Source organism: Eumetopias jubatus, unplaced genomic scaffold (assembly GCF_037043125.1).
Source record: "Eumetopias jubatus isolate StellerSeaLion01/CBP00866 unplaced genomic scaffold, mEumJub1_p1.0 scaffold_10, whole genome shotgun sequence".
Lineage (NCBI taxonomy): Eukaryota > Metazoa > Chordata > Mammalia > Carnivora > Otariidae > Eumetopias > Eumetopias jubatus.
The window spans coordinates 76069183-76081081 of NW_028274816.1; the positions used below are offsets into that span (position 1 = coordinate 76069183).

Consider the following 11899-nt stretch of genomic DNA (forward strand, 5'->3'; position numbering starts at 1 on the left):
CCTATGCAAGGCACTTCTAGGGGCTCGGAAAATAGGAGGCATTAACAACTCACATCAGGGGGAGGGGGGTGTTGGTTGGCTTGCGCTCTATTAGCCTTTGAAGGTCATCCAACAACAAAAGGTGTCCACTTCTCTCCCAGGCATCGGACACTGAAGATTTTGTCATTCACCCAGGTAGTCAAAGGGGCACCCACCCCGCACCGGCTCTGACCAATGCTGTGGACACGGCAGGGCAAAGCCAGAGGGGCCTCTGCCCTCTCGGAGAGCAGGAGCTCACAGTCACTTGTATTTGGTGGTTTAGAACTACAAACACTGAAGTCCTGGGGTCTCCAGAGAAAAAGATAAATGTAGCAAGAGCCTAGTGAGGAGGAAGAGAGAGAAGTCCTAGAACCCGTGTTGGGAGGTCCTGTGTTCAGGAAAGTTCAGGTGTGTTTCCCAAAGGCGCTTTGGGGACAAGTGCGGGCCGAGGGGCCCTGGAAGGCTGTCAGGGGGTCCATAGGCTGAGTTGGGGGGCTCCGGGAGGCTGAGTCGGGGGGCTGCAGGAGGCAGAGTCGGGGGGCTCCGGGAGGCTGAGTCGGGGGGCTGCAGGAGGCAGAGTCGGGGGGCTCCGGGAGGCTGAGTCTGAGAGCCCAAGTCAGCTGGGCTCTGGGCTGCTCATCTGGCTCTGACCTCAGCAGGTCCACACTGATCTGTAAAAACTCTCCTTCAAAAGGGAGTGGAGTAGGGAAAAGAGAAAGCATACAAGAGAAGGAAAGAGCTTGAAAAACCAGCGCCTCTCTGGCTCTCAGAGTACAAGACCGGTTCCCTCGGGGCGGAGGGAAGGTGTACCTGCTTCTCCCGGCCTCGGCGGTTCCCTCCATGGCTTCCTCGAGCTTTGGGCCATGTCCAGACCATCCTTGTAGCCTCGGGCGCTGGCCCATAGCAGATGGGCAGCGAATAGAACTGACCTGAGCTCATCTAATGAAATGGCAAGCCTGTGGCAGTCACTGTGCTCAGTGCTTGGGGATCGTGGAGATGGTGGCTTGGTTTCTGCCCCCAGAAAAATCCCAGTTTGGGGAAAGTAAGCAACGTCAGCTTGGGACGTGAGTAAAGTCCTGTGAGCGGCTACGGGCGCCTGGGGGAGGCAGGAGGGCAGCCGACGGAGGGCTCAGAAAGGCTTGGGCACCAAGCCCTCAGTCCGTTGCTGCGAATCCTGGGGTCTAGCCAGCTAAGGTGACCCCCCCCAGCCTGAGACCTGACGTGTGGCCGCTTGTGACTTCCCTCCTGTCGGCTGGGCCAGGCCTCTGCCCCCCGCCCCATGCTCACCCGTGGAGTGGGGGGCAATGCCCCTCCCTCCTCTCGCCGCCAACGCCCCGGGGTCCTGAGCATGTCCCCCCCCCCGCCCAACAGCTGCACAGCGAGGTGGAGAAGCCCCTGATGAATTTCCGAGAAAACTTCAAGAAAGACATGAAGAAGTGTGACCACCACATCGCGGACCTCCGCAAGCAGCTGGTCAGCCGCTACGCCGCGGTGGAGAAGGTGAGGGCCCTGGGAGGCCGGGCCTGCTGGCGTGGGGTGGGCCGGGCCCCAGCAGGGCTCCGGTGCCAGGGCAGAGGCCTCTGTCCCTGTGTGGCTGGGTTGGGCTGGGGGGGCTGCATGCCAGCCTCCAGCCCACACCGGAAGACCCCCCCCCGCCAGCCCCGGCCCCCCGGCCCCCCGGCCCCGGCCCCGGGCGAAGGGCAGGTAGCAGCTGCTTCCCCAGGGCACTCGGGTCACTGCCGGAGGGCCAGTGGGAGATAGAGTGGGGCCCCCGGGTGGGAGATGAGGTATACCACGCTTCTGTGGGTTCTGTGGGACGGCCTGCCGGCCCATGTGCTGGTCCACACGTGGCCCTTGATCCGGACCCCACTGGGCAGATTCCCTCCTGACGGAGTCACCCCCCTGCCAGAGGCCTGGGAGGTCCGACCTGGCTGGGAGCTGTTGCTGACCCCAGTGCCGTGGGGAGGGGTACAGGACGGGGGGGGGGGGCGCATACAGCACCTGGCCCGCTGCTGCCACCGAGGGCCCCTCTGGCCCTGGAATGGGGTGGCTGGTGCCGCCATCTGCTCAGCACTGCTGGGGAAAAAGATCCACGAACACGGGGAGAAGAGAGGCCTCTTACCCAGTAAAGGGGAGGCCGGGCCACATAACTCGCAGGGCCCTCCCGGCTCGGAGCCGCGTGAGCAGCTTCCCTGTGTCGTTGGACCCCAGGCCCGGAAGGCCCTCACGGAACGGCAGAGAGACCTGGAGATGAAGACCCAGCAGCTGGAGATCAAGCTGAGCAACAAGACGGAGGAGGACATCAAGAAGGCGCGGAGGAAGTCCACACAGGCTGGTGAGTGTGGTCATGGGCGCCCTGCTTCTCTCCTCCTCACCCGGGCCTCGGAGGCACAGAACGGGGAGGCCTGCGAGGTGGGGTGCCCAGGGAGGTGCATCCCAAGGACCAGGCTGGGGTGGGGGGCTGTGGTGCTGTGTCCAGGCCCTACTGGGGGGCGGGGTGGGGGGGGGCGCTGCCCTGGACCTCGGGTCAGGAGGTGGACAAACTCCTCTACGTGCCCAGGACTCAGGGCTCTGTCCCTGCGAGGAGCCCGTAGGAGAAGTGCAGGCCCCACCTGCCCACCCAGCGGTGCCACCACCCCACCACGTGATGCTCCCAGGGCGGCCTCTGGTGATCTGGGGCCCCTGCCACCTCCCCCCGCCCCCGAGTCCGACATTTTGTTCTGTGAAAGAACCAGATTTCAGATTCTCTCACAAAGATTTCCCCCCCAGTGAGTTGGTTTCTGCTTCCACCTTGTGGTGAAAATTAGCCGATGCACAAGGAGGGGGAGAAAGGCCCGTTAGAACCAGTACAAAAACTTAGTCCTATTTCTTCAGAAGGTCCCAATTTGAAGGGCACGCTATTTATTGCTTTCTGGGATTAAAGCATGTGCTGTCATTAGGCTTTGGATCAGGTGGTCTCCTGAGTCCTTCTCACCTGAATTTCTGGTGAACCTGGCACAGTTAAACTCGTTACAGAACAAAAGAGCCACCGTCCGGATGTGACGATACAGTGGTGTAGAAATACTCAGAAAACAGTGTAACACAAACGCAACATTTGATTGAAAGACCTTATGATGCATGGTGATAACCAGATCCAGCAATAGAAGGCATAATACACTTACCCGGGGACTGGGAAGGCAAACCCAGGACGGGGAGAGCCTGTTTATGTTCGTTCAATTTATTTATTTTAAAAATAAAGTTATATTGCTGCTTGGCAAAAAAAAATTGTAACCAGCACGTAAGAATATAAAATTTGATTCACTGGATCATAATCGCCATCAACATTTCCTAGTGTTTGAATTCTTAAAAACGTTTCTTAATATTTAAATGTATACACATTAGATCATCTTCTATTTTATGTCCTGAATGTATATTTTTACTGATAGATCTTCGAGATAGCTCTGATCCGTCACCTATACGTTGGTTTGCCCATCTATTCCCGCGCATAAGGTTTTTTAAATGGTTGAATGGCGTCCACGTGTGCGATTGGACCCGAATTTATTTCTTGATCCCCCTGATTGACTTTTTGTAGGACTTTGAGATTGTCGGTGGGTGTTCAGCGATGTTGTCACCGTAACTGTGTGTATATGAGGTTCAGTCTGCGGGGGGAGAGAACGTAGATGTGAGTTTCTGGGTCTGAGCGTTGTGCTGGTTTGGATGGCTGCTTCCAAACTGCTCTCCAGAGAGGCGTGTCCACCAGGGGCACATAAGGATGCCCGTTCCCTAAACTCTGGTCAGCACTGCGTGAGATCAGACTTTGACATCCTAGCTGTCTGATGAGAAACACTATTTTGTTGGCAATTCACGTTTCTTTTTTGAGTGAATTTGAGCTTTTTAAAAATAGACCTCTGTATGTCCTCTGTGACTTTTTTCTGTGAACTGAGGAACTCCTGTCCGCTCCCCTGGTTTCTCTTATTCTGATGGATTGATGGGCAAAGATTAATTATATGTCAGGAAAATTAACCTTCTATGGTTTGAACTGAAAATAATTTTCCTAGGTTGCCGTTTATCATTTAACTTTTTTTTTCTTTCTATTTCTTTTCTCTCTCTCTGGCTTGTTTTCTTCTTGAGGTTTTTTGTTTTTTTGTTTTTTTATTTTTTTGTAGAACCATCTTTTCCCCTTAGAAGTTCTGGGTTTTGTGGCTGGCTTAGAAAGACTTTTCCTTTCTCGATAGATATTTTTTAAATCCCTTTTTTCTTTGGCCCCAGATTTAAGAAATAAACACATACATATTTGACCCACCGGGTGTTTATTTGAACTCACACCACCGCTTTTTACCATGTTCCTCAAGTTCTGACTTTTTTTGTGTTTTCATTTCTCTCATGTTGTAGATACTTTTTCAAATATTCTGTTTTTTTCACATTCTTGATAATCTTGCTATTTGCAGTTTCTAGCCAATTTCAGCCAAATTCAGAAGAATGTTACATTTTCACCAGCTAGAGCTCTACCACCTTTGCTTTCTGGTCTTGCTGTTTGTGTCTCAGTTTGTTGCGTGGCCATCAAATAATACGGTCTCTTATCCCTGCAGTTTGGATACAGTGATGGAAGTGACTCGTCCTTGTCGTTGGACCTAACCGTGAAAAATTCTACCTTTCCCAAACCCTTTCTGTGTGTCGGGCACCCGGCCCCATGCCTCAGAGTGTCCACGTCCAAGCCCCCAGTCCTCCTGCAGGGGGGTATTTCTGTACCTTTCAGGGGTAAGGAAGCAGATGAATGACAGATGGTGACAGACAGGTGTCAGAGAGTCCCGGAGCGCTGGGGCCCAGAATTCCATTGTCTCTTCTTCCAAAGACACTGCTTGTCCCCATGTTGCTGGATGGCCCGTTACCCAGAAGATGCCCGCTCTCTTTCCCTCGCTCTGTCCCTCCCTCCCTTTTCCTCCCTCATCTTTCCCAAAATCGCTAGAAGGGAGCGCCTCTGGATCCTTCAGGGGGCTTGATCACAAGCACTAGGCACGTAGGGACTTACTTAATCTTCCCCATGACTCCAAGAAGATTCCGTTGCTCTCCCATTGTATAGGTGATGAGCCTGAGGCACAGGCAGGTTAACTGACTTGTCCACGATCGCACAGCTCCTAGACTGTGGAGCTGGTGGGACAGCCCAGATATTCTGGGTCCAGAACCCACGTCCTTAATTCGTTCTTTTCAGAAAGGTACCCTCGGGCTGGCTCCATGGAGAGAAGACACCGTCTCCTTCAGCTACCCGATTTTCTGATGTGGCAGGAGATCCCAAAGCACGTTCTCAAGATCGGGAGATCAGGATCGACAAAGAGGGCTGTGGGAGTTTGAGTATCGTAGGTTTGTAGGGTGACATGCTGACTGCCCCCCTCATTGGTCAGGCACAGGCTCCTGGTGGGAATGTGTTTGCAGGGAGGTAGGTACTTTCTTCAGGTCATTCCTTCTTGGGGTCAGGGACCCATTCGCTGGTGATGGATCTGGAGCCCTTGGTTGGGTTCTGTTCCTCAGGCTCATCTCCCGGCTAGCGGTGTAGTTCAGTGGAGGGGGTTGCTGAGCCGAGCCCTGGGCCACGTGGACATGAGTCTCCCCGATTTCTTCATTTCCATTTCAGAATACACATGAGCCAAGGGATGTGGTTAGAGGAATAATTTGGAGTCCGCTGGAATTACTAGGTTTACAGTGAATCGGTTAGCTTGGGGGGTTGGCTCATGAGTTTTTCCCATCCAGAACACAGACCATGATTCCTTCCTGTCTCTGGAACCCTGTGGTGATCAGAAAACCAAGGTTCTTGGTGCTGGTACACTTTAGTAATGCTTGCAGCTGTTGTATGGTTTGTTTTCTTTCTAATTACAAAATGTTTCAAATGTCCCTGCCATTCCTGAAAATAACATACCAGGCATCATGATTGAAAAGTTAGGTTTGCTTCACATCTCTCTTTTGTGAAATTAAATCCTTTGGGAAGAGCTCATGCCCTCCCCCCGCCCATCGTCTGTTTTCCAAAGTGGCCACTGTCCGGGATTGGTGTGCAGCGCACCAGTGTGTGTGAGTGAGCCACAAACCATCAGACACACTATTTTGTGTTTCGGAATTACGTTCTGGCACGTGCGCACACACATGCAACTTGCAGACTTCTCTTCCTTAACTCTTAACCACTTCTAGGTTGCTTATAACACGTGTTTTAATGGAGAAGGACTCTCCAGTGTCAAATGAAACTGCTATCTTTAGAGAGGGAAGCATTTCTTGGGCTCATGGTAGGATTGGGGGGTTCCTAGGAGCACCCCCCCCACACACACACTGAGAAACCCTCATCCTGACTTCTTGGTATCTGGGGTCAAGCTCAGACGGACACTCATGATGAGGGGTTGCCCCCTTTCCTTCACTCAGCTCCCACTCCCTCCGCTTCCCAGTGGCTTCCACGACCCAGGAAGAGGAGAGGGCACGGGGCACAGATAGGGCAGGGCAGCCATAGTGACGACAGGACAGAGTGCGATGGTGGCCGGTGGTCTTTTCCAGGAGATGACCTCATGCGCTGTGTGGACCTCTACAACCAAGCCCAGTCCAAGTGGTTTGAAGAGATGGTGACCACCACACTGGTGAGGAAGCTTGTCAACCCAGGGGCCCGTGCTCAGGAAGCCCTTGGGGGGGATGCTGGTGGGCATGCGGGTGATGGCATGGAGTGGCCATAGAGATGGTCATTAGATCCTCTCTACCGCTGAGGTCAAGACCTTGACTCTGGGCCAGTCTGTGTGGATTCAGATCCTGCTTTGGCACTTTGTAGCTGTGTGAACACAGGCAAGGGTTGGGTCTTACTCTGTCCTCTTTGGCTGTCCCCGGAGGGGTCAGGGTCAACCAGGAATGCCCTCAACCAGATGTACAGGGGAGCCTTTAGGACAAATAGCCAAGTTATAGGAAGCGTGACCCTCCCCACCCCCAGAAGGGTTGCCCATCCTAGATAGAGGATACATACGGAGTGAGGTTGGCGTAGCTGTTTAGAAGGAATGGGAGTGGAGGCCTCTGACCAAGGGGTGCAGGGAATAGGCATCAGACCTCCCCTTTTTTTTGTCTTCCTGGGTATTTTTTTTTAAGATTGATTTATTTTAGAGAGAGAGTGCTGTGGGGAGGGGCAGAAGGAGAGAGAGCCTGACTTGGGGCTCAATCCCACGACCCTGAGATCCAGACCCGAGCCGAAACCGAGAGTTGGAACTGACTGGGCCCCCCGGGCGCCTCCCGAGTATCTTATGAAGGGACAACATCTCCTCCTCAGTGAGCACCCGTTGGGTTGGACAGTGAAGTATGCTTGACACTTGGGCCGTTGGGTTGGATGAGAAAGGAGGCCCGGTGCCAGGTCCTGACTGCATTGTCCCACTGCCCAAAGCTCCCCTCGTGCATCCGGCACAGGACAGACTAACTCTCTGCGTGCCCAGGTGTCAGCCCACCAGAGCAGATTAGAGGCCTCCCCCAGGGACAGTGACCCAGTCTTCCTCCTGGTTAATCTCCTAATTAAGCTCCTGCTTTACCCTTCTTCCCAGTTAATCACCTGGGCAGTGACCTAGTTGTGCACAGAATAGCAGTCTGATCCTCTAAATTCCAAAGATGCAGAACCATCTAGAAACCAAAGGACAAGCCCTTTTGCTTCCATTTGACCGTGGCCATCTGACTCCTACCCTTACCCCCCACCCCCTGCCCCAAGTCTCCTGGCCTGGTCTCTGTTCTGCGCTTCAGCATTAGATGGACAGAGGAGAGGAGGCTGCTTGGCAGAGGCCCAGGGACAAAGCCCCAAGAGTCCAAGGCACAGAATCTCGACATGTGACCCATGCGTCCACCTGGTCTGGGAACTGGGGCTGGGGCTGCCCTGGGACAGAATCCCGACCCTGGTTTTAACCCTGCTCCTCCCATAATGCCCTGGGCTTTGGGCAAGTGATGTTACAGATAAGAACCCCTCTCTTAAAACGACCGAGGACAATTAAGTAACGCGTGCGAAGCTCTTAGCACCCACCGCACCCGCCCGGCAGAGCAGGAGTCAGGAGACACCAACTGCCAAGTCATCCCCTCCCCCCACCCCATGCTGGGCAAGTTCAGCCCCTGGGGGTCCGCGGGGACCCACACCAAGTGGGCAGTGACTTGTGTCTTGTGGGTAGGGTGGGCTGGGACCTGCGTGGCGGGAGGGTCCCCAGGTTGGGGGCACGTGCTCAGGGATGTCTGTGTGCGCGCCCCCACCAGGAGCTGGAGCGGCTGGAGGTAGAGAGGGTGGAGATGATCCGGCAGCACCTATGTCAGTACACACAGCTGCGGCACGAGACAGACATGTTCAACCAAAGCGTGAGTCGCCTGCCCTGGGCCGAGGACCCCTGCGGAGGGTGGGGGGGGCGGTGGGGGGACCCGGGGCCAGAGGAGCGCCACCTGGCGCTGGGTGGTGGCAGGTGCTTGCGCCTGGGAGCCCCGTCTTGGGGTGGGCTTGCAGAGCTTCCCTGGACGTCCTCGTGAATCCATCCCAGGCGATAGAGACATGCGTGAGCTGTCAGCCCGAGGAGAAACAAGGTCAGGGCAGTTTAAAATAGCTGAGGCTTTATCACCTCCTGTGGCAAGTTTCTTACCAAAAAATAAATAATCCAGAAAAATTCAAATTCCCTAAAGCGAGCGTTCCGTTGGCCCTGTTCTGGGATGGTAAAGGTGCGGACAAAGGAAGGAGGAGGCCCCGGATCTGGAGCTGGGCCACCCGGCCCTGTCATGCAGGCCTGCAGGCTGGGGCCAGAGCGCACTGAGCGGGACGCAGAGTGGGGCGAGAGCCCCGGGCTCCCGCTTTTGCAGCGCTGCGCACGGCTGCCCCTCACGGGGGCCTCTGTTGTCCCTGGGGCAGCCACCAGCTCTGACTGCGTCCCCTTCGTCCCTTGCAGACAGTCGAGCCTGTGGACCAACTGCTTCGAAAAGTGGACCCAGCCAAAGACAGGGAGCTGTGGGTCAGAGAGCACAAGACGGGCAACATCCGCCCCGTGGACATGGAGATTTAGACGGGCACGCACGGCCCCGGGGGTCCTGCGGAGGCGAGGGGCTGGGGGTCCCATGGAGAGGAGGTGGCCGCGCCCGCCACGGGGCCCGCTGCCGAGTTCAGCTGCCCTCCCACCCCCTGTCCTGGGCCTGGTCCACTGAGCTGGGGCGGTTCCAGAAGGGCGGCCTTGCTGGGAGCTGCCAGTGTGCCCAGGCCAAGAAGACGGATCCACAGCCCTACCCTCGTCTCCGAGGCTGAAGCCCCCCCGAAGCCCCCACCCCTGACTCCTGCACCGTGCTTGCAGCTCCAAGGACAAACTGAGGCTGGAGCTTTGTGGTCCCTGCTGAGCACCGGAGGGGTCGCCTCCCCACCCAGAACCACCTGTGTCACATACTTACGCCCCTGGAAGCCCCAAGGCCCTCTGTCTAGCTGGCTCCCTGTGTCCCGGGCTTTTGGAGGGTCACGGGAGAAAGGTCCCTGTCTCCAGCCACGTATCAGGATCAGAATCGTGGATCCAAGGCACCGTTCAGCTCGGCAGCCCGCACCCAGAATTCTTTGCAGCCCACCCTCTTTATTGTCTTCCCATTGCATTCTGGGAGCCCGCATCCTGGCTCTTCTGGGCCCCTTTTCCACCATCTGGGGTCTTGGGAATAAGGCCTCCTCTCTACCCAGACTGACCCTGCCTGGAGAGGTCAGGGTGGAACTACCTCATTCAGCACATCAGCCCCAAGTCAGAGTGTTGAGTCGCGTTTCATATTAGGTCAGGCATCTTCTGTAAAGTCTCCAGGCTGGAAACCCCAATCCATCCAACCCTCAGTTGCTTCCTCAGGGAAGCTGCCTCCGGGCCCCCCCCCGTCCCCCCTTCCCAGACTCTTCGCGGGGCTGGCTCAGTCCCCTGTGGGAGGTGGGTGGGGATGGGTCTTCGTCCCCACCCCCCACCCCCCGCCCCTGCAGAGGGCTCCACCTGCTAGTGCATGGTGGGCGTGGGACCCCGTGTGGCTTTCTCTCCTTAGTGGGCACTGCACAGGCATGGCAGACTCTCATGGTCACAGCGGGGTGTCCCCTTCCTGGCAGTGTTCTGCCACCCTGGCCTCAGCTCGTCCCGCACATTCCAGAGCCCTGCATGGAGCCCTGCTTGGTGCCGGTACCACCTTCCCCTTTCCCCACTTCCCGATTCCTGGGAAAGCCGGGTCTGAGCATGACGCGGGAGGCATTCAGCACACCGCTCATCATTCCCTCCCTTTATAGAAACACAGCAAACCCGTTGTCCACCATGTCAAACCCTGAGAATCCGCACCAGGCGACTGGAAGATGAAATGACACCCCCGCCCCCCGAAGGTGGTCACGCGGCCAGCCGGGGGCAGATTCTAGCCCAGAAGCCACGTCCTGGGAACCCATCTTTCTTAGCTCATCTTTCAAACCTTGATTACTTCTGGCGTGCAGGACCCACACGCGCCCTACAAGGGCAGGGTCCTAAGAGCACAACTCCCCGGTCGCTCGGTCTTCATGCTGGGAACTGAGGACTTAACGCATCTTGAGTCTTTTGGCACCTCTTTCGCTGAGTCAGAGTTCTGTGCTCGCAGTTTAGAATAGAAAGATGCCCAATGTCCTAGAGTAAGCCACGCTCTGTCCCACTTGTCCTATTGAACCATCTCAACCAAAAAGGTCAGCGTGGAGGATGGATCTGTCCCTGGCAGGGAGGACCACTGCTTCCGGATCAGGGGTTGTGCCGGGACACCAGTGACTGATTTTAGGATATTACGTCTTGGTTTCTCTATGAAAAATGGGTGCTGGTAGTAATTGCCTTGTGGCTTTAGCGGACTACTTTGTGGGTGATTTTCAAATGTCCAAAGCCAATAGCCTTGTTACTAACACAGACATTTGGAGTGTGAGATGGCTCATCGGTTTTTGTTTTCTCCCTCCCTCCTGAGGGTTCCTGAGTCTTCTGGTCCTCCCCGGGACAGGGCGCGGGGGGCTCCCTTGCCTCTTCCAGGGGAGCCCAAGTGGGCCCAGTGTGGGTTTTCTGCAGCCATTCTTCCCCCTCCCCCCACTCGCACTTCTCAGCTCACTCATTAGCTTCTTCACATGCTTTCCCTTTTTCTCCATGCTCCTTCATTCCTCAAAGAGCTTAGTCAGGGCTGAGCAATGTGCTAAGTTCTGGGGACAAGACAGGGCAGGGGAAAGACCACCGTCTCTTCTGCGTAGACTTAGGTTTTCTCTGGGGTCTTGCAGGTCCTTAACCTTGGCCTTCACATACAAGCACTCTTTGCAGAGTTGTGGTTTCCAGAGATACTCTCTTTCACGCTGGCACAACTGCATTCATTCGTTCGTTCACCGGGCAGACACTCGGGACGAGCCAGGCATCGTGCAGGGCGCCAGAAATGCAGCCGTATGCAAGATACGCGCTCTGTCCCGGTCTTCTCTGTTGTTCTCCATGTAGACGGGAGGCTCTTTAAACCTCTCCGGAGAATGACAGCATGGCACCTCTTCCACATTTAACCGACTCAGAGCCTAACATGAACATGTCATCCTAACATGAACTGCTGTGTAGTAGCTCCCCGCTGGGTGGAAGGTGGACAGCAACAAGGGTATATAATCACCGGGCCCTCAGCGCATGCAGCCCGGATGCAAGTCAGACCTCAGAGATTTCTCTCGTTTCTTTTAAATAACTCTCCTCACTTGACGGAGAAGAAGAACGAAGCCCAAGGATGGCCAGTGAGTCCAGGGAGTGAGGATCGGGGTCTGTTAACAGGGCTCCCGCCCTGGGTGAGCCAAGATGAGGCTGAAGTCTAGAACATCCCAAAGCGCCCTCTGGAGTAGTGCTCTATCCGGTTGTTGCTGTTTTACTTTATTCTTGTAAATTCGGTGTTGAAGTTATAAGAGTGTATGGCCGGGCTT

General features: G+C 55.5%; 1 protein-coding gene across 6 annotated transcripts in view; it reads left to right on the forward strand.

Annotated features, from left to right (window-relative positions):
* The window catches only part of GAS7 (growth arrest specific 7), a 192731-nt gene extending 181838 nt beyond the window's left edge, over positions 1 to 10893 (forward strand). For all 6 annotated transcript variants that reach the window (XM_088027970.1, XM_028125074.2, XM_028125076.2 and 3 more), the window contains 5 exons: positions 1390 to 1518; positions 2230 to 2353; positions 6529 to 6608; positions 8236 to 8334; positions 8910 to 10893. In XM_088027970.1, the coding sequence (XP_087884096.1) occupies positions 1390 to 1518; positions 2230 to 2353; positions 6529 to 6608; positions 8236 to 8334; positions 8910 to 9023 (546 nt within the window). In that variant the 3' untranslated portion in view covers positions 9024 to 10893. The remainder of the gene's footprint in view (positions 1 to 1389; positions 1519 to 2229; positions 2354 to 6528; positions 6609 to 8235; positions 8335 to 8909) is intronic.
* Positions 10894 to 11899: the final 1006 nt, after the last annotated feature.